At 45.2% G+C, this 22,507-nt stretch overlaps 2 protein-coding genes across 3 annotated transcripts in view; both read left to right on the forward strand.

Annotated features, from left to right (window-relative positions):
• LOC104309121 (ras-related protein Rab-10) overlaps window positions 1-14,232 on the forward strand; it is a 38,529-nt gene extending 24,297 nt beyond the window's left edge. Inside the window, exons 5-6 of the mRNA XM_054180198.1 lie at window positions 742-843; window positions 13,899-14,232. Coding sequence (XP_054036173.1) covers window positions 742-843; window positions 13,899-13,973 — 177 coding nt within the window. The 3' untranslated portion in view covers window positions 13,974-14,232. The remainder of the gene's footprint in view (window positions 1-741; window positions 844-13,898) is intronic.
• A 5,137-nt stretch (window positions 14,233-19,369) lies between these two features.
• The window catches only part of GAREM1 (GRB2 associated regulator of MAPK1 subtype 1), a 106,320-nt gene continuing 103,182 nt past the window's right edge, over window positions 19,370-22,507 (forward strand). For both annotated transcript variants that reach the window (XM_054179643.1, XM_054179644.1), the window contains exon 1: window positions 19,370-19,843. In XM_054179643.1, the coding sequence (XP_054035618.1) occupies window positions 19,723-19,843 (121 nt within the window). In that variant the 5' untranslated portion in view covers window positions 19,370-19,722. The remainder of the gene's footprint in view (window positions 19,844-22,507) is intronic.

The raw sequence follows: 22,507 nt of genomic DNA on the forward strand, positions 1-22,507 counted from the left end.
AATATGTACATTAATCTTCTTTGACCAGTATCATACACAGAGAAAATGAGGGTGCATTGATAGATGTAGTAGACAATGTAGTGACATGATACAGAGTAAGCTGAAGTACTCAAGGTCTGGGGGTTTTTGGGTGTTTTGGGTAAGGGTGTGTTTGGGAGGAGGGTATTACTGGTTCTTTGTTTGGTTTGGTTTTATTTTGCTTTGGTCTTCACAGATTTGTTTTCACTCTCTTCTCCTATTACCACAGCATATTTTCACATACATATCTGTTCTTTGCTTGCCTGTTACATCTGTGTTTCTCTCCTTATGATAAAAAGCAGCATCTCCTTTTTGAGTTCACCAAGCCCCTTTTTCTACAGTTTTTGTTACATTTTTATCTGTTCTCTTCTGCAGGCATTCCCATTAGTTTCCTCTAAATAACTGCCTGGGAGACAGTTCATTTTCTAAATAAATCAAAACATTGAGAACACACCTGCTAGAGACTTTTCTCATTTACAAGTAAAGATAAGTCAAAACAATCTGTTTTGAAAATACAAAAATTGAAGAAGAATGCTTTAAGTTACCTGAGATTTGACTGAGGATGAATGGTACTTTACTGAGCTGCCATTTACTCAATCAGTGTTTATCTGGCATGTTAGAAGCTGTTAGAACAGCTCCGTACTACTTGCTATTAGTATTAGGAAGTGGTTTGGTTTGGTTTCCTAAAGTCTGCTCATCCCATTGCCTACATTTGTTTTTCAGCTTGCTTGGGAACATGGAATACCCTTTTTTGAAACCAGTGCTAAAGATAATGTGAACATTGAGGATGCATTCTCAGTCTTGACAGAGGAAATACTGGAAAAGGTAGGCTCATTTTCTGAGGAGAAAGAAAATGGGAGATTTTTGCTGACAGATTGGGTGAACAAGGTTTTAAATACAATAGAGGCTTAACATTATGGATCCTGTAGCTGTGGACATACAGTGGAAGAAGGTGAGGGAGGAGAACTGTGGGAGAAGAGAACACTGCATTTGTGGCTTTCCTTCCCATACTTTTCTTCAAGGGAGAGGTTTGAAGAAAAGGAGCAAACGGCCTCAAGTTGCACCAGGGGAGGTTTTGGTTGGGCATTAGAAGAAAATTCTTTACTGTGAAAGGGTTCTCAAACACTGGAACAGGCTGCCCAGGACGTGATTGAAGCCCCATTCCTGGAGGTGTTTAAAAGCTGCAGGGTTATGGTGCTGAGGGATGTGGTTTAGCAGCAGTTTTGGCAGAATCAGAGAATAGTTGGACTGGATGATCTTAAAGGGCTTTTCCAAATGAAACAATTCTATGAATAGCTCTGGAGTAGCTCCACTTCTGCACCAGGAAAATTCCTTTTTCCTGTAGCTTTCAGCAGAATATCTGCACTGTGCAGGTGCTGCATGCCGATGGAATGAGCGAAACTTTCATGTGCAGCAGTCAAATGTTTTATCCAAAGTTCCTGTCTGTTTGTTTAGATGATTTACACTGGTGGGTTTGAAGTTGCTAGGACCTAAAGATTTGAGTTAATTAGTGCTAGAATCAATATTGTTGCTGTCAGAGTCAGCATCTCTAACTACATCGAGTGTGTTGGCTTAGAGGTCCTTAGCCCTCAGAGCTGCAATACTTATGTAGGACTGAATTATTGTTAATTAGCTCTGCAAATGTTTTGCATTGCAATTTATTTTTAGACAGTATAATATTATTTTAGACATTAATGGATGTTCTTCATGCAAGGCATTATCATTGCCATTCATCACCAATATTAGTTATACAAAACTAACCTTCCATTCCGGATACTCTTGAAATCATAATAAAGATAAATGAGCAAAATTACTGACAAAGTCACAAGTTGCAGTGTTTTGATTAAGTAGCCATAGGGGATGGCCAGAATAATAGCTCAGGGTTGGACTGCTGCTAAATCAAGGTTCTGTTGTGTTATACAGTAATACAAGCTGTAGTTGATTATTCTGGGGGAGAAAGGGAGAAAAAAGAAAGGGCAAAAGAAAAAGCGCTTTTAATTCCTCTAGTATGAAAATGAAACTCAGCAACTCAACAGCCAAATATAGGATCATAGAATTGTAGAATGGTTTGGGTTGGAAGAGTCCTCTAAAGGTCATCTAGTCCAACCCCACAATTCAGTAAGCAGGGACATCCTCAACTAGATCAGGTTGCCCAGAGCCCTGTTGAGCCTCACCTTGAATGTAGAACACAGAACAGGAATCATAGAATGGTGAGGGTTGGAAGGGACCTCTGGAGATCATCTAGTCCAATACCTTGCCAAAGCATGATCACCTAGGGCAGGTCACACAGGGGCGTGTCCAGAGAAGTCTTGAGAGAAGGAGACTCCACAACCTCTCTGGGCAGCCTGCTCCAGTGCTCCGTTACCCTCACAGTAAAGTTTTGCCTCGTGTTGAGGTGGAACTTCCTGCATTCCAGTTCATATCAGTTGCCCTTTGCCCTATCACAGGACACCACTGAAAGGTGGAACCTGGAACCTTCTTCTTGACACCCACCCTTCATATATATATATATATAAACACTGATAAGATCCCCTCTCAGTCTTCCCTTTTCCAGGCTAAACAGCCCCAGGTCTCTCAGCCTTTCCTTGTAAGAAACGTTCCATGAGACAGGTCCTTGAACAGTTGGCAAAAAGTCTCAAAAGAAGATAACTCTGATTTTCTCATACATGAAAAAGACATTGTTGACTGTAAATAGAGAATGTATTTGTTAGTATGAAGCATGAAAAGTACAAAACAATAGCTGTGATCATCACTGCTGCAAAGGCAAATTGTGAAGCGAGCGTTTCTGCAGAGTGCGTTTGGGTAAGAACCAAGAGAATTCTCTGCAGCGTGCAGACGTGCTGGGCTGGTATTTCTCATGTGAAGATTGCCTGCACTTGTTTTACTTCCAGTGGAACTTTAGTATTACAGTATCACAGTATCACAGTATCACAGTAACTAAGGTTGGAAGAGACCCCAAGGATCATCAAGTCCAACCTGTTCCAACAGACCTCACAACTAGATCATAGCACCAAGCGCCACGTCCAATCTCCCCTTGAACACCTCCAGGGACGGCGACTCCACCACCTCCCTGGGCAGCCCATTCCAATGACGAATGACTCGCTCAGTGAAGAACTTTTTCCTCACCTCGAGTCTAAACCTCCCCTGACACAACTTGAGACTGTGTCCCCTTGTTCTGGTGCTGGTTGCCTGGGAGAAGAGACCAACCCCCACCTGGCTACAACCACCCTTCAGGTAGTTGTAGAGGGCAATGAGGTCGCCTCTGATCCTTCTCTTCTCCAGGCTAAACAATCCCAGCTCCCTCAGCCTCTCCTCATAGGGCTTGTGCTCAAGGCCTCTCACCAGCCTTGTTGCCCTTCTCTGGACACGTTCAAGTGTCTCGATGTCCTTCCTAAACTGAGGGGCCCAGAACTGGACACAGTACTCAAGGTGTGGCCTAACCAATGCAGAGTACAGGGGCACAATGACCTCCCTGCTCCTGCTGGCCACACTATTCCTGATACAGGCCAGGATGCCATTGGCCTTCTTGGCCACCTGGGCACACTGCTGGCTCATGTTTAGGCGGGTGTCAATCAGCACCCCCAGGTCCCTCTCCGTTTGGCAGCTCTCCAGCCACTCTGACCCCAGCCTGTAGCTCTGCATGGGGTTGCCGTGGCCAAAGTGCAGCACCCAGCACTTAGACTTATTAAATGCCATCCCATTGGACTCTGCCCATCTGTCCAGTCGGTCAAGGTCCCTCTGCAGAGCCTTTCTACCCTCTAACTGACTAACATCTGTTCCCAACTTGGTGTCATCTGCAAACTTGCTGATGACTGACTCAACCCCCTCATCCAGATCATCAATGAAGATGTTAAAGAGGATGGGGCCCAGCACTGATCCCTGGGGGACGCCACTGGTGACTGGCCGCCAGCCGGATGTGGCACCATTCACCACCACTCTCTGGGCCCGGCCCTCCAGCCAGTTCCTAACCCAGCACAGAGTGTTGTGGTCCAAACCACGAGCTGACAGCTTAGCCAGCAGTTTACTGTGGGGGACGGTGTCAAAGGCCTTGCTGAAGTCCAGATAGATTCCTACTCATGTTCCTGAAAATTCATGGGGTTTCTAGTATGGACATGCAAACAAATTCAGGCCGTGTAGAAAATGTTCTGCTGCTGCGTGGCTTTAGTTAGAAGTGCTTGAGAATCTAGCTGTACACTCACAGAATCACAGAAGCATTCAGGTTGGAAAAGACCCTCAGGATCACCAAGTCCAACCGAGAGCCCTACTCTACAAGGTTCACCCCTAAACCATATCCCCAAGCACCACATCCAAACCACCTTTAAACACACCCAGGGTTGGGGAATCAACCACCTCCCTGCCCAGCCCATTCCAATGCCTTCCATGAAAAAATGTTTCCTAATGTCCAGTCTAAACCTGTCCAGTCACAGCTTGAGGCTGTTCCCTCTTATTCTATCACTAATTACCTGGGGGAAGAGACCAGCACGGACCTTTCCACAAAGTGCCTTCAGGCAATTGTAGAGAGCAATGAGGTCTCCCCTGAGCCTTCTCTTTCCCAAACTAACCATCCCCAGCTCCTTCAGTCACTCCTCATCAGATTTATTCTCTGGGCCCTTCCCCAGCTTCATTGCCTTCCTCAGCACTGGCTCCAGCACCTCCACATCTCTCTTGCACTGAGGTGCCCAAAACTGGACACAACACTTAAGGAGTGGCCTCAGCAGAGTCAAGTACCAGGGGACAATCACCTCCCTGCTCCTGCTGGACACAACATTTCTAATCCCAGCCAGAATGCCATTGGCTCTCTTGACCACCTGGGCACACTGCTGGCTCATATTTGGCCTCTTGTCAATTGGAACCCCCAGGTCCCTTTCTGCTAGACTGCTTTCCATGCCCTTCTGTGTGCTAGGAAAACGCCTCCCTGAGAGTTTGCCGGGTTTGGCTGTGGTAACATTTCACCTTACCTAGAAGTGGGATAGGGCATCACACACCAGTCCTTTGGTCTGCAATTTGCCATTGTTCTTGAAAGGCTTTTGTTGATTTAAACAAGGACTCCTTTAGCTTAATTGCTTTTGCCACTGGCCTGGTAAGAAAGAGTTCACAGTACAAAAACTAAATCTCCCCCACAGTTTCCTCATGGTTTTCAGGTTCGACAAAATAATTTGCTTGTTCACAAAACTGTGAAATCTGAATGTAGTGCTTGAATTTTAACTTCCTCTAACTGATGAAATTTTGGAGAAGGGAAAACGCAGTAGGAAGTGTGACTAGTAGCTGTGAAAAGTGACATGATAGATGCCAGTCTGAGATCACTTCAGTCATACATCCCTTCTGCAACGGTAAAATATGTACTTGCTGATTGCAAAAAGGAGATAGAGCTTTGCACAGTGTTTGGCCCAAGACACTTGTGTCTGAGATAGCAAGGTATCAGGCCTCCCGTACTTCTGTAATAGGACCCCCTGTCCCAGACTGATGAGATGCTTCAGTGGAAGCATGTCATTGCTTTAGCAGGCCCACAGAGGAAGCTAATTTTAAGGAACTCCCTAGAAAAGTCTATTATGGCCATGTTTTGGGGAGGTATGTGCAAGTCATTCAGAAATAAGATAGCTCTAGGCAGGGGAGGCTGGCAGGCAGCAGTCCATTCTCAGATGCATTGCAGTGGACCATAGTAATCTTATGACATCTAGGGTTATTTTTTTATACACAGTCATGTTCACCATCTACTACAGGCATTTCTTTATGAACTAAATCTACAGAAAACACTCCTGTAGATGGGGAAGATCAGTGTCTGGAGTTACAGAGCTCATACAGCAGTCTCAAGCTGTGCCAGGGGAAGTTTAGGCTCAAGGTGAGGGGAAAGTCCTTCACAGAGAGCGTTGTTAGCCATTGGAATGGGCTGCCCAGGGAGGTGGTGGAGTCACTGTCCCTGGAGGTGTTCAAGAGGGGACTGGACGTGGCACTTGGTGCCATGGTCTAGTAGTCATGAGGTCTGTGGGTGACAGGTTGGACTTGATGATCTTTGAGGTTTCTTCCAACCTTATTGATTCTATGATTCTGTGATTCTAATGAGCTTCTGGAGTCTCTTGAAATTTAGAACAAGTTGTGGTTCAGTGGAGGAAAATGTGTCAGATGTTAAAGAAAAACCCAAACTAAACACAACCAAGTTTGTTTTGTCATTATTTTGTGCTGCATTTTCCCATCTCTTCTTTTGTGGTTTTACTTGCACTGGGCTTAAGGGAAAGAGAAGATAGCTGTATCCCAGCAATTCAGAAAGCCAAAGTGCTGCTTGACCTTTTGGAGATTTATCATCTCAGCCATTCCATGCTGGGGCTCAATCCCAAAACTCTTAATTTACATTGGCAGTCTGGTTAACCCAATCAAATGTTATTTGAGAGTGTGTGTTGGGAACAGCTAAGGAGTTAGGCTGGATTTTTGAGAACTCAGGATTTTCAAACCAATCAGTTAGTAACAGAGCTGATTGTATTTGAAAGGCTGCAGTGGAAATGAGTGTTACTGGCACAGCTTATTCCAGAGGTTTGCTTAGACATGTTAACAAATAACAGTGTTTATTCACTATTCTTATGAGTCTCAGATATGCCTAAACCTGTTGGTTAATAGATGGCAGCTGTTCCTTAACAATACTTCTGGTTGCCAGTGAGCTATTTGTACTTGTGAGTCAGTCCTCAAAACAACCCAACCAACCCCAAAAAACACCACCCGGAATGCAGTCAGCGTTTGCACTCTGATGTTGGTTGGTTTCATGGCTGATGAGCAGCACTCTTCTCAACAAGCTTTTAAGAAAACTATGACAAGCCTTTGTATTTCTGTCTCTGGGGGTGTGGTGGGTGCTGTTTTTCTAAACTAGAAAGGAGGAAAAAACCCCAAAAGCAGAGTTGTTACCCTTTTCTGAAGCCTGCTGTAAAACTGACCAAAGCTTATGTCCTGCCTACCTCCCAAGCATCATTTTCTACTAAGATTGTTTTAATATAATATTAAATAAACATCTCAGTTGAGCAGAGAACAGGCAGAAGCCAGTTAAGAACTTTCCCTGTGCTGTTGAGAATTAACATTTAATGTTTAACAGCTGGGTGTCATATTCAGCAGTAGCCTCAGTTCTGTCCTTCCTTGATCTTTCTGCCTTCCTTTCTGATGTCAGAAAGATTTTGAAGGTTACACCGTGTCCCTCATTCCATTGCTCCTAAAATGCCTTTGGAATTTGCTCACTGATTTTAAACAGATTTGACTGGTTAAACAAAAAGATAATGAAGTTCCCAAGTAGTTCCTCGAAAGGAAGGTGCTGGGTAGAGGAGAGGCAGGGTATTATCTAGAAGGAAAGTCTCTGGCATTAGTTCGTTCAGTATGAGCCAGAGATGACTACACAGAGAGACTGAAAAATGCTTCAACTAGCCACTCCAGCTATAGCTTGCATCATGGATATCAGATTTAATTCACTGCAAGACCCAAATCCATAAGAAATCTGATTTCATTGTTGCCAAGGTTCATGGAATTGTTAGTTTGTGCAAAGGATCCTTGTGTCTCCAGCAGTGCACATTCAGTGTTTCTTTATTATCCTCAGTCATGCATGGAGCCCCAGGCTTTATTTGTCCTTTATTTATCTTGTACTGACCACACAATATTAACTTCTTTGTGAGGTTTTTCATAATGCTGCATTTTAGATCTGCTTTAGATTTTTATCTTCATAACCTGCTTAGTAACACTGGGTAGAATACTCAGCATTGCACACATGGCAACCAAGGGACAGAGATTAAAGCAAAGAGGATAAAGGCTACCAACTCACTTAGTGTTCATGCAATGTAGGACATAATTTTACTACACTATCTTGATTAATTAAAAAAAAAAAATAAAAGAAATCTGTTCTGGACTCTTCTGGAAACTGTAGCATGTAATTAGGTCATGTAAATCAAAACTTAGTCATGAAGTTTGAGTATAGGGGATGAGAATCGTTTCAGTGTGCAGCTGTAGCCAGCTAAAATTTCCAATGACTGGTCTGGTTGTCTGAAACCATCTCTATTCAATGGAAGGAGGTGCATCTTTGTAAGATAAAATTGTGTTCTGGAGATGCCTTTCTCTTTCCATTGATTAAGGACTATATACTATATATATATACACACACTATATATATACACACACTATATATACTATATATATACACACTATACTATATATCAGTCTATATGCTTTCATATGATTGAAGTTAAATAAATAAAACTCCAGGAGACCAAAGGGATGTTGCATACTTGACTGACTTTCTGGCACTTGCTCCTTCTGCAAGATCTTAACTTTGAAGCCTGATTGTTCTCTTAAATAGGGGTTTTGTGGTGGAACTATATTAATCCCTGGTGATCTGTGGGGTCAAGGTGCCTTAGAATACCAGCACAGCTATCTTTTCAAGTTTGTGAAATAACCAGCTGTAGTGCAGCATCACTCTGGTCTGTGTGGTGTTAACAGAAGAGGGAGATAGAGACCCATACTTTGCCAGTGGGTTGGATGTGGTTTAGACATAGAATACATAGAATACATAGAATAAACCAGGTTGGAAGAGACCTTCAAGATCATCGCGTCCAACCCATCAACCAATCCAACACCGCCCAAGCAACTAACCCACAGCACCAAGTACCCCGTCAAGTCTTCTCCTAAAAACCTCCAGTGATGGCGACTCCACCACCTCCCCAGGCAGCCCATTCCAATGTGCAATCACTCTTTCTGTATAGAACTTTTTTCTAACATCCAGCCTGAATCTCCCCTGGCGCAGCCTGAGACTGTGTCATCAGAGACTGAGACATCACTGAACAGCCAAACTTGGGAGCAAGGACATCATCCCTGTTTCTTGAGTAGGGTGTTCTGCAGCAGTTAGATGCTGCTGTGTTTTGTCACATACCTTCTCCTATGCCTCTCCCTGCTCCCTCATTCTTTTTCCTCCTCATATCCCTGCCTCTTGCTTGGTACTGTTTGGTCCTTGTCCTGCATGTTGCTATTACAAGAGTCCTGGCTTGCATTTTGAGCAAGTAATTGCAACCCTGGAATTAAGAATACAGGAAAAATACAGGTCAAGAAGATGGCAGGACTGAGCTTGGTAAGTCAGCCCTCTCTGCTGGTAGTTCAGGTGTGGAAGGCAGATGAGGTTGGTTGCACAAGATTCTCTGCCATGCTTTGCTGGTCTGCGTTGACTACCACTGTTAAATAAAACAAAAAGTATTGCAGTCATTAACTGTGATCATTTTGTCATTAGAAGGAATAAAAATCCCTGGAATTTCAAGAAGCTGTAAATAATAGGAACTTTGGTTACAGTCCCTTCTGCTTGTTTCTCTAAAGCCCATAGTTTTCCTACAGGCACTCCAGGTCTGCCTTTGGTGGGGGCATTGAAACATACAGAGTAAAATTCTTCTAAACTCATAGTGAGCCCCACCTCCAAAATAACTGAAACACTATCAGAATACTAGAGGAGGTGAATCCAGCTTGTTATGGCACTGCTAATCTGAGCAGTTTTCCAGCAAGGACGGGCAGCTGGTCTCAACTATGACCGATACATTTACTCCATTAGAAGCTATTCAAAGAGCTTCCCTTATTTATTTTGTTTACAGTATTTCCTCTTGTGTACCTGCTTAGCTCTCTCTCCCTGTTCAGAAGAGGGGGGGAGGGGGGAAATGAGGACAAAAACTATCTGGGATCTCAGCTGTGTCCTCACAGTTCCTGTGTCTATGAGTTCAGTGTTTACTGCACACCAGTGATACAAACTCTGCTTAGAGCTGGGGAGGAGAGACAGCTGGCTGTGGAGACCTGGCTGCTCATCCAGTCTGACTTTCTCCACTGATTCTGCAGGAAGCTTAAAACTGGCTTAGACAGATGCTTGCCTGTTAGGTGAGATGTCTGCTGGGCTATTTAATAGGAAAAACTAGTATTTGATGGCAGGAAGTTTCAACATCTTACTAAAATCACTGCATGGTGGAGTGGTATCAGTCTCTGGTGGTATTTTCAAAACCCCACTTTGCCCAAGATGCTGCAGTAGAAACTTGAGCCTCTTGCTACCATTTTGGTTCCCCTCACCTTTTCCACACTTCTCTGCTGTTTGTTGGTTGCTTTGTGGAGGAGTGAGTTCCAACAGGCTGAGCTGAAATGTGAGCTTGGAAGTGTTAGTGTTCAGGGAGCCCTGAAGAAGGAATGCTGCCTGCCTTGTTCTCAAAGGTGGGAGAGATTTGCATACCTCCCTGCTGTAATTTCAGGAGAGGAGAGTGCCCCACCTCTTCCAAGGCTTGGCTGAGGTTGGGAACTATGTGGGATTGTTTGATTGTTCCCTCAGCACTTTATGCAGGACTCGTAGTATCTCTTCAGCTTAGGAATGTGCACTGTTTTTCATGTGTGTATAGCACATTTGTTTAAGTGAATCCCAGGCCCTTATTTGTTTGATGAAGATCCTGTGTGGAATGGTCTTATCAAACTGAAGTCATTCTCACAGTCCTCAACTTTTAAATGGCTATTAAAACAAACTATTACCTCTGCTTTATTTGTGGAGAGGTGGTTCATGTCCTTCTGTCCTGGCTTATTTGCTGATCAACTACTATCAGATAATGATTTTACAGATGATATGAACCATCTCATTGTCAATTTGGTTTCACCACTCTTAATCACCTCTAGTACTGAGGGTCCTTGCTAAGGATAGATGAACAGCTTATTTGCCACCCAAAAGTACTATTAAATGATAAAATATTTGCAAGGAAGCATCTTCAGTGTTGAAGGAACATCCAAGTTTTTCCTGTTCAACCAAAAGCATCAAGTTGGATATAACCTACAGCTCTTCCAAATTCCCTGTTTCCTCTGAAGTTAAGGGAAAGCTGAATTCTGGAATTGTACAAACAGGGAATGTTTAGAACTCTTTCACCACTTAGACTGATTATGTTTATTTTATTATTCTGAAGAAAAAGCAGAAGTGAACTGAAGCCTGCTTAATTTATGTCCACAGTAAACAATCACAGAATGCCAGGTTGGCAGGAACCTCAAGGATCATCTGGTCCAACTTTTCCAGGTAACAGCTTAGTTGAAATGAGCTGGCCCAGCACCCTGTCAAGCTGAATCTTAAAACTGACCAATGTAGGGAATTCACTTCTTCCCTTGGGAGATGATTCCAATGTCTAAGCATTCTCAGGGTGAAAAATGTTCTTCTGGAATCCAATTGGAACCTCCCCAGGAGTAACTTGTACCCATCACCCCTTGCTCACTGTTATTTATTGTTCTCTGAATTTGAACTTCTTATTGTACCATTATCTCCCAAGGCTTTTTTTTTTTCCTCTTTCCCCCAGAATCTTATCTCTAAAGCAGGGTGGTGTCTTGTTCCTTGAGATGACAAGGTTATGGTTGTGTACTTCTGATTCTGCCTTGCTCCCTCTTTTAAACAGGTCTTCATACTTTACAGTTACAGTCTGCACCTAGCACAAATCATAGTGGCAGATGCCTGTACTCAAGGACCTTGGACAAGTGTGTACAAAATTAAAGCAAATCAGAAGTTACAAAGCTGCATGTTGGAATTTGTGTGAACTCTGAAGGATAATAAAAACATTGCTGGCACTCCAATCAAATCACAAGTAGAAGTGCAGATGCTGTATTTCTTCATGCATGATTGATATGTAACTAGTGACAAGTCATTCCTAAAATCACTAAGTCATAGTCTTCCAGTGCCCTAGATATAGACCAGTAACTGTTAATAGTGTTATTGATGACAGTTTTAGCATCCATCCTGAGGTTTAGACACTGTGATATCTTTCCTGCCCTCTGCTCCTGCCTCTGTCCATCACTTCTGATCCCTTCCCAGGTGCTGCATCTTCTCCCCAGGCAGTGTGCGCTGTGGAAGCCTTCCTGGGTCCCTGCAGGCCTAGGAAGGAATAGGCTCAGCCAGTCTTCATGGGGATGGCCCTGGCAGAGGGCAGCCAATCTGCTGGGACAGCCAAAACTATGGCTACAGAAAGAAAAAGGAAACAAATTTCTTCTGTCCTCTGCAGAATTTTAGGTAGCATTAAATACTGTGAGCCAAAGAGGCAAAAGGCTTATTGCAGCATGGGGGAGCCTTTGATTTTCCTCTCCTTTTTGTACAGCTGGGTGATTTTTAGGTAAAGCTTTGTGGATTCAGTCAATGTTCAACTGCCTTGTGACACTGTATGTGAAAGTTCTTCATTCTGAATCAGGATTAGCACTGCTTTATGTGATGCCTTTTTTCACTCCCCTGTGCTCTGAATTTCATGAATTCCAGCTTGGAAAGCTGTCTTCTCTGGAAGCTTCTCTGTGTTGTCAGAAATGGTTGTTTATGGCAGCTGGGTTTGGGTTGAGAGAGGAATGTGGTGAATCCAGGGGCTGCACTTGTCTGTGTCTTACTTCATATGTGGTAATCCTGCCAAGAAGCAGGCAGGAGAAGGGCAGGTAGAGAAGTTAGGACATAATTTTTTTCCTGTGTGTGACAGTATTCTCTGTGTCTTTGTGCCTGAGTTCAGGGTTCAGTGTTCATGGCTTCGGAGCACAAGATTGCAACACAAGCTCCTACTGCATTGCACAACTGGGTCTGATTGTTTCTCTGGTCAGCACTAATTATCTAGTTGAGTTTATTGCTGAAATGAAGAGTCCTGGGTTTGCTGATGTATTTATTTTAAATCTACATTTGCAATCAGTACATAAATGATTTATGAGAGCAGGCTGCTATTTTGATCAGTTGCCTTGATCCATTTGAGGTATTCCTTGGTATGAAATAGAGGCAAGGAAATAGCGAATTTTAGTGAATTTCACAAAGCAGGTTAACATCCTTTATAAGAATCAATGGCCTCTGCTTTCGTAGAATAGGGCAGGATAGGATAGGATAGGATAGGATAGGATAGGATAGGATAGGATAGGATAGGATAGGATAGGATAGGATAGGATTAACCAGGTTGGAAAAGACCTTTGAGATCATCGAGTCCAACCTATCACCCAACACCATCTAATCAACTAAACCATGGCACCAAGCACCCCAACCAGTCTCTTCTTAAACACCTCCAGTGATGGTGACTCCACTGCCTCCCTGGGCAGCACATTCCAATGGCCAGTCACTTTTAAATGGGTACTGATGTTCTAGATTTCCCTATTCCTTCCAGCTGGATTTTTTCACCAAATAGAATAGAATAGAACAGAACAGAACCAGGTTGGAAGAGACCTTCAAGATCATCGTGTCCAACTTATCATCCAACACCACCCAACCAACTAAACCATGCAACCAAGCACCCTATCAACCTCCTCCTGAACACCTCCAGTGATGGTGACTCCACCACCTCCTTGGGCAGCCCATTCCAATGGGCAATCACTCTCTCTGTGTAAAACTTCCTCCTAACCTCCAGCCTAAACCTCCCCTGGTGCAGCCTGAGACTGTGTCCTCTTGTTCTGGTACTGGTTGCCTGGGAGAAGAGACCAACCTCTGCCTGTCTATAACCCCGCTTCAGGTAGTTGTAGAGAGCAATAAGGTCACCCCTGAGCCTCCTCTTCTCCAGGCTAAGCAACCCCAGCTCCCTCAGCCTCTCCTCATAGGGCTTGTGTTCCAAACCCCTCACCAACTTTGTTGCCCTTCTCTGGACACGCTCCAGCAAGTCAACATCCTATCCCATGCTCAGTACTTCAATGATTAATGTACTTAACTGCAAGTTAGTGAAAATTGGGGTAGTCAACAGAAGAATCTGTACATCTGGAACGATTCATGTGAGTAAAGATTTACAGGATCAGTTCTTTCTGTTAAATAGTCAAAGAAAAATATATCCAGTGACTCCCACCACATCTTTTACATCTGAAAAGGTGTGCAAATGCAAGCTTTTCAGCTCTTGTGTTCCAGTTACCTTAATTGTTTGCTTTTGTTTGTTTTACAGAAATCCTGTGTAATTTATGACTTAGATGTTGTGGCTCTAAATGAAAGTAAGAAGAGAAGCTGCTGTGCACTCTGAGATACTGTTTCTTATTCCATTTGCTCCTCAGAAAAGACTGCAAAGGAACATGCAGGATTTTAAAAGTGAGCCTACAACCCCAAACACAGCACTTAGGCATCCTTGGTGTCACACAGACTCTGTTGCCAAATGTTTTGATATGTTTATATTATATTTTCATATTTTTAATATATAAAGTTAAAATTGCTGTCTGAGTTTGGGACTATTAGATGCATCTCAGGATGACTGCATTTGCATACAAATGTTTGCAGAAATGAAACCCAGGTGTACTCATTTCTTTCTTATTAAAAAAAAAAACAAACCCCTTTGCCTTGACTTTTTTTCCCCCCTCTGTGTTATTTATGGCAGATTTGTAATGTATTGAACATGGACATCATGACGTGGGCAACCTTCTGATATCTGAAATCGCTTCTCATTAAGTACCTAATATTTACTGCAGTCCTCTAAGATAATTTTGTGGGGATTCCTGGCTGTGTCTTTTATATCAGTTTCAGAAACCTGTGTCACCTGAATACCCTTGAAGTGGGAGGCTGCAAAGGTGAAGGCTGTGAGAAAAGAGTGCCCAGAGTGGTTGTGGATGCCCTCTCCCTGGAGGTGTTTAAGGCCAAATCAGATAAGGCCTTGTGCAGCCAAGTCAAGTGGAGAGGCAGCCCTGCCCCATTGCAGAAGGTGCTGGGAGGTGTTGATCTCTGAGGTCCCTTTCAACCTAAGCCTTTCTGTGATACACAACATCAGGATGTTGCTGAACCTCCCTTGGAAGGCAGAAACCATGGAACAACAGCTGTAATTATCGTGCTAACAGAAACTTTTATCAGCCTGTAAAATAATTCAGAGGGGTGTCAGCAGCATACCTGCGTTCTGAAATGTTCCTTTTGTAGTGAGTGATCACAGCATTAAAGGGGTGTGCTGTGACTGTTTGATACTATGATCTATTTATGTTATTTTCTTAGAGTATAAATGCAGCAGGTATCTGGTTCTGCTCATTTAGATCTGTTTTATAGTGGTATCTAATATCTTGAATTCCAGTGGAGAATATCACATTTTATTTACATTTAAATGAGGGCAGGATCAGGATGCCAATTTCTTTAATCAAATCAGGCCTGCAGGACACACACACACAGAGCAAACACAGGTTGGGAAATCTGCAGAATTGTGGCTATTTATTTATTTATTTATTTCCCTCAGAGATGTGGCTCTTGCTGATTATTAAATTTAGTGGGTTTAGCACCATTTGTGAATGAATCATACTACCATGCAAAACTGTTGTGAGGTATCTGAGCACATCCCAGCTAACTAACTCTACTGGCTTATTGTTCTGGAATGTCTCTACCCTCCTGAAACAGGCTAACTTCTTTTTTGAGGGCTGTTTGCAGATTGTCATGGAATCAACATATGATTAAATTCAGTATTGAGGCAGTGAGCTCATCTGGAAGATGCTTCCTGAAGCATATGGGACCTGGTCCCTCAGCATGCTGACAGGTAACCCTGCCACCAGGCCATCAAGTATGCATGCAGAAGGGGTGGGGAAGGGCCATGTATTTACAGCCACTCCTGACTACTCATCGTGGCCAGTCACTTAAGCTAGTGTTTAAAGCAAAATCTGAAACAAGGGACAGAGGATCATCTCTGTCTTAGTTACAACCATAGCAGAGGAAGAAAACGATGCTGGAAGGGATTTTGAGATGCTGTCTAGCTCCTCATCTTACCTCAGCTTCAGATCAGCTGTCCCTGCAGGAAGATGTTTGGAGACCTGCAGTGATGGAGGTTTCCCGCTCTCTCTGGTGGCATACAAGTCCTTACTTAACTGGTTTGGCAAGCAGGAAGTTTCCTAATACCTAACCTAACTGATAGACATGGAAAGCAGGCTCTCCCTTTCCTCTTGATGCAGAACACCACCACTGTCTGTCCTCCCTTTTCTCTGTAAGCCAGAACATTCCTGTCCTTTCTACCTTCCCTTCTAGTTTGGGTTTTCAGAATCCTTTACCATTTTTGTTCTTCTCCTCTCCATATTTTCGAGTGGGCTCTCAAATATCCTGGAGTGTAGATCTGAAAACTGATCAGACTATTCCACTTCAAATAATATTGGCTGGATAGATTACAATTAATTTGGGGGTTTTATCTTATTTGTGATACTCCTGGCTATGCGTTCCGGCATCAGCATAATGCAAGGTAGCCCAGCACTGCTCGTGATCCATAATCTGGAGAAATGCTTTTATATCCTCATATGTACTTATGCAATTGACTATTCCTTTGTGTGTCAGAACCTTCTGTTTCTCCTTACTTGGTGGCATTTCAAGTTTCTCTGATCTGCCAAGATCCTTCTGAATCTTAATGCTGTGCTTCAGCTTAGGTGGAGCCTCTTGTAGTTACAGTCTGGAAATGCAAGTTAATTATGTTCAGAGATTCATAGAATGGTTTAGGTTGGAAAGGACCCTGAAGATCATCCAGTTCAAACCCCCCTGGTATTGACAGGAACACCTCCTACTAGACCAGGTTGCTCGAGGCTTTATCCAACCTTGAACACCCGCAGGGAGGAGGCAACCACAACAACCCTGGGCAACCTATTCCAGAGTCTCACCACCCTTAGAGTAAGGAATGTTCAGTCATCAAAGATGCTGATGGAAGTACTCAGTAGCTCTGGATCTAAGGCAGATCTGGGTGAAATCCCATTCAAGGTATCCTTTCAGCTTGGGAGTACTAATTATTTCCAAATAATGTTTATATACTTGTCTAGACTGTATTTTTGGGGGGTTAAGAGCACATTATGTGATAGCCTGTGATCGTGACTCTTTCTATTCTATCCATAAAGCCTGCTATCATCTGACAGAAGTAGACTAGATTGATCTGGAACTGTCTGTTCCGACAAACCCATGCTGCTATTTCTCATCACTTGTTTCCCGTTGGACTTGTAAATATTTATTATGAAAATCAGGCCTTTGATATAAAGGCAAAGCACATGGAGGAAGAAGAAATGCAAATTCATGGTGGGGTTTAAGGAAATACAGACTATGGTGGCTTGACATGAAACGTACTGTAGAAGGCTCAGAGTTTTATTGGGTGTGTGCACACTGCAGAGGAAAGCACATTACCAGTGTCACACAAAAATCAGTTTGTTGTGAACGGCTTCATTTCAAATGTTAGCATAGATTTGAACAGATGATGATCTGCAAGGCTTTAAAAATCATTTTATTGGCACTGGAACAAATATATGCTGGAGATTTTACAGCCTACTGCAGAAATGTGTTGTGAAATCAACACGAAAGTCAGTCAATTAAAAAAGCATTTAAGAATAATTTCAGGAATTATTGTGAGTCCCCCTGCCACTGCTTGTGTTTTTATGGTGACAATTTGCCATTGGTACATAAAGGCAGTCTCTGAATGCTGCCTGAAGGGCACGTACACAAAAACTCAGATGCGTTGTAGCTGAGGCCCTGATCCTGAGGCGGATCTGCTCACAGGGATTGCTCTCGAGGTCTGATGGCTTTGGTCACATTTTGCACCAGGAGGAAAGTCTGGTAAGAGATGCCTCTAAAGGACTAAGTGCAGTGTGTGAAAGATGCATTTCATCCCAGTCAGTGGAAGTGCATGATGTCTGAGAGAATCAGCTGCTGTGAGGCACTGTCTCAGAATTCATGGTACCCAGGACAGTGGTTAGAAACTATTCTAGAGAGACTACTGCTTCAAGTTCAGGTGATCTGCTTTGCCTCCTACACTGCACCCAATAACCTTGTTAAACCTGAAGGATTTAAAAGCATAGTTTTGCTTCTTATATTTCAACAATAACTCTCTCAGCTATTATATTACTTTGCACTTCAATAGCTTAACTCATTGAAGCTGTTCAAAGCATTGGGTGAACTTGTAAAAGAGAAGCTACTTTGAAAACAAATCCCCTGTTGTGTTTTTCAAGCTAACTATTCTGATAGGTAGGCTCTAACAGCAGTATGGCTGAGTGTGGAGAACAAAAGTTTTTCACAGCACTGGGACACCCCAGTGCCAAACTGTGTAGCTAAAGCACAGACCCACATCAGGATGAGGTTCAAGGCAACCCCAATCCATTTAAAGCAAGATGACTTGGGTTTTCTGTAGCCTTCTGTGCTGACTTGCTTCCAAGGTCTTTGTTTCATCTTGCAGAGCATGGATAAAGTCCCAGTCTCTGTCTGCAGTAGCACAGAACAAGAGCGTGTCTGTCCTGCCACTCCTCGGGCTGGCGCTGCTGCTGGCACCAGCAGTTACAGAGGCACGCAGCAGCTTGGCCCTTCGGCAGCCACCAGGCGGGGCGAGCTGCAGGACAACTCTTGGTGCCACAGCCCTGACCCTGGCTCTGCCATCCCCAGCAGCCTCAAGGACAGGGACGTTGGCTAGGGGAAGTTGTCTGTCTCATTACAAATTGCTGAGAAGCGCTTGCATGTTTCCAGACAACAGCCTAGCTTTAAACGTAGGCAAGTTTACTGCAAGAAAAGAAGCAGTTTTGACACAAAAGTGAACAAAACAAACTCGAGCCCATTACGAGGGAATCACCCAGGAGTTAGTTTTACTGTTTGAATTTCCCAGAGCCTCTGCATTTAGCAGGGTGGAGATAAAAATGCATTAATGTTAAAGTATCTTAGGAAGATCATCTAAAACTTTGTCACATAAGTTGCCTTGTAAAGAGAACTGGTAATAGATTTTAAATTGTCCTGTGGCCTGAAGACCCTCAAATACACACCAGGTAATACTTGCATGGGCAGCAATAATAAGTAGGGTGAAGATTTTTCCTCTTATATGTGTTTCATACTTTAAACACCCATCCATGGCTCGCAGGTGAAAACTAAATAGAACCATAGACTCATTCTGGTTGGAAAAGACCTTTAAGAGCATTGCATGGGGGTGGGGGGGTGTTGGACTTAGATGACCTTCAAAAGTCCCTTCCAATCCAAACCATTCTGTAAGTCCAAGCATTCTCTACACATAAGTTGCCTATATTGGGGGTTCTTTTTTATGTAGGGTGAATTTTCACAGGCAAAGTTTCTACGCTAAATTAAAGCGCAAGAAGTTGCAATGCAAGCGGGTTGCTCAAACCCGCTTGGCCAAGCGAGGCAAGGCATTTTACCCACCAGCTGCACCTGGTGGTAGTGGATCTCCGTCCCCTCTGGCAGGGAAGCGGCAGAACGCCAGTCGCAGTGCTCTAGGGCACACCAGACTCTCCCAAGTTCCCACCAAACCGCGCACCCTGCCAGGCACCCCCCGCGCCCTCCATTCCCGGTGGCTCCTGGTGGGAGAGAACGCGGACACCCGCGGCGGCTCCCCGGCTGCAGGTCGGGCGAGCGGTCGGAGGGTGGAGTGAGAGGGACAGGCTCGGCGCGGCACTCCCCGGCGAGCGGGCAGCCCGCCCGGCACTTTCCTTTTCGGCGCGGGGAGGAGCGGCAGCTGCGCAGGCGTTGCTCGCACCCTGTTGATTAGTCAGTGCTGGGATGGCGCTTCCTGGGCCAGGCGAGGCGGCGGCGACGGTGGCGGGCGGCCCCAGCCGGTCCCGGGGGGCGGCGGCGGGAGCAGCAGCAACCACAGCAGCAGCCACCCTGCGGGTTTCCCGTTCTGCCTAGCCCGGCATGTCCCGGGGCGGCCGGCGCTGAGCGAGGCGGGGTCGCCCCGTCCTTCCCTCCGTCCCTCCCCGCTGGCTGCAGCCCCACCGGGTGGGAGCACCCCGCCGGCGCTGCCCGTCTGGCTCCCCTCCCATTCCTCCCTCTCTTCTTGCCCTCCCCGGGCCGGGAAGATGGACCCCGGCCCTCCGTTGGGCTGCAGCCTGAAGGACGTGAAGTGGAGCGCAGTGGCCGTGCCCCTGAACCTGCTCGTCAGCACCTACCGGCTGCCCCAGATCGCCCGGCTGGACAGCGGTGCGTGGGGCGGGGAGAGCGGCCGGTACCGGGGAGCGGGGAGCACGGCCGGGAGCGGGCGGCGGGGCGGGCGGAGGGCGGCGGGGGCCGCTGCTGGGGCGGGCTGCCCGACCCCTCCCGGGGATGGAAGGAGCGGGGAGAGCCTCGCGGTTCCCGCAGCACTTTCCGTGCGCACCGACATCTGTCGTTACCGGGCGTCGGTGCGAGGCTTCGGCTCCGTCGGAGTCCGTGCGTTGCTTTACATCAAAATATCTGGCTAATGATCCCCTCCGCTCCTAACTGTGCATGTCCGGGGGAGCTCGGCGCAGCCTGTTTGCTCTCAGCTGCCTGCCCCTGGGAAATGTCCTCGCAGTCTCAGACTGAGGCGTTGAAGGGCATTTTCGGTGCTGGAGTGCTGTGATGAAGTGATGCTCTACCAAGGCCAAATCAGAAGGGATATTAAATAGCCAAGTGGGCTAAATACCAAATGTTACACTTCACTGGAAAAAAAAAAAATCAGTAGTAACGTAAGAAGCCTTTATGGTCCCCAGATAAGTTTTTATTGTGCTTCCCATGGGTGCTCACCTGCCGTTTCCAAGTCAACAGCGTTTTGTTTACAGCAGGAAATAAGAAGCGGGTCTGACAGGAGGGCTCTGCCAGCAGCCTTGCAGCTTAACTGCGTATGTGTCTTTAGGTATTGTGTCGGCGTGGGGAACTGGGGAGGTTTGGGGCTGTTGTAAAGGCTCAGGTGGCTGCTTTCTAACACCCTGTGCGTGCACTGTGTGGCAGCTCCCTGAAAACTGCCCAGCGATTCTCTCCCTGTGGGAACGCAGCAGATGCCTCACACAGCCTGAAGATTTTTCTTGGCTTTTAACATGTGTTAGCTTTTGAAGTCACCTTGTACTTATGCGGTATAGTAGAAGAATTCTCATGTAAAGTTTTGTATTGATTTGGCAAGTTTAAAATGTTACTCCCAGGCGTGCAGGTCCAGAGCAAGAGTAGTTTATTACCTACCTGCAGTCCCCATAATCCAAGATGGGGGTTTTTCACCTCGTCCCTTGATTATGCAGTGCTTTGCATATCCCTTCTAGTGCTTCCTCCAAGCAGGTTCAGGAAGGTGGCCTTTCTAACTGCAGTTGGCTGGTTTTCATACTGCCAAGTGTGTGTTGTCCTGTGAGAATGGCCAAGCTGGTGTGCTCAGGAGTTCCTCATGGTAATACCTTCTGTCACTGGGAACAGTTAAGATGGCCTCCAGTCACTGCACTTAAGGCTGTCAATTTACTTGAGCTTCCTGGCAGCGATTCAGGCTTTAACAGGATGTATGTATTGATGAGTTACTAATTTCCCTCTCTGCATGTTATACTTCCCAGTCTTCCTGCTCCTCTCGTCTTGCTTTGTTGGAGGGGACCTGAAGGAGCTTTGTGGGTAGAGAGTGTTTCTGGGTTTTCAAGCAGGTAGTTTATTTTTTGGGGGGGGTCTTGTGTCAGACATGGTGATGGGAATATCCCATAACTAGGAAGATGATGAGGATTTTATGCAAAGGCTTATTTGTCCCACGTGCTACACTTGAAGCACATGCACAGGCAAGTAGAGGTAAACAGTCCTGAGCTCTTTTGCCCATGTCCTGAGATAGCCAGACATGATGCAGCTGTTGGTGTAGGTGTCCTGCAAGTTGTGGTTCAATCACACACTAAGCCCTGCTGGGAGGCAGACTCAGGCGTAGCACTGTGGTACAGGCTTTGGGTTGGAGCTGATTGAGGTCTGGCCAGTTCAGCATGCAGGCAGAGGCCCTTGGGTCTGCTTTTACCTACTCATGTGATGTACCATTTAAGTTCTGGGACCACAGATGGCAGACAAATCAATATTTTATAAAGAACACAGATGCCATGGTCTTGCTGGTATGCAGAGAACACTTTCTGTTTCCAAAGGAAACAGTGCATCAGTGTGTAGCCTTCCAAAGGAAGAAAGCTGAGAATATGCAATGTCTGTGGAGGTGACTGGAGCACCTGCTGTCCCTGGATGATTGCTCTGCGTCCCTGCCCTTGTCCTGCAAAGCTAACAAGTGAAGCTCTGTCAGAGAAATGTCATGATGATTGCACTGACTCCAGTCCAAAAGTGTGTCATCCAGTGCTCAGGCGATTTAAGGCTACCTCTCTTAACTAAATAGCATCTTGTGACAGTGTCATCAGGATGCAGCTTTTCTTTTTTCTCTTCAGCACTGCTGCAGGTACAGCCTGCAGCTACTCATTGATGGGCCAGGGTTCAGGTGCACAGAAATGGCCGCATCGCTCCTTTAGGTACTGAATTCCTCTCTGGATGAGTGGAAGCTGCATGTCTTTCATGCTGTTGGAAATCAAACCACCTGTAGATGTCTGTCTTCAGTCACCTTTTGATTTTGTGGTTGTCTTCTGTCTGTTGCAGTGAGTTGTTTCTGGGCTGCTTGTTTCAGTCATCGTGAGGGTTTTTTGAAAGTCAGAATTCATTTCTTCTGGAGGGGCCAGGATGTCAGGGAGGACTGAGAAGCTGGAGGTGTGTTGTCTTCAGAAGATGCCAGCCTCATTGCATTGTTTCTACATTTCTCAATGGAGTTAGCACTTGGTGGATTATGTTCTTGGATGATACCCACACCCAGTCTTTCACTGTTGCTTCACCTTCAGGCCTTTCAGTTTGAAGGAAGTACATGGG

Source organism: Dryobates pubescens, chromosome 3 (assembly GCF_014839835.1).
Source record: "Dryobates pubescens isolate bDryPub1 chromosome 3, bDryPub1.pri, whole genome shotgun sequence".
Classification (NCBI taxonomy): Eukaryota; Metazoa; Chordata; class Aves; order Piciformes; family Picidae; genus Dryobates; species Dryobates pubescens.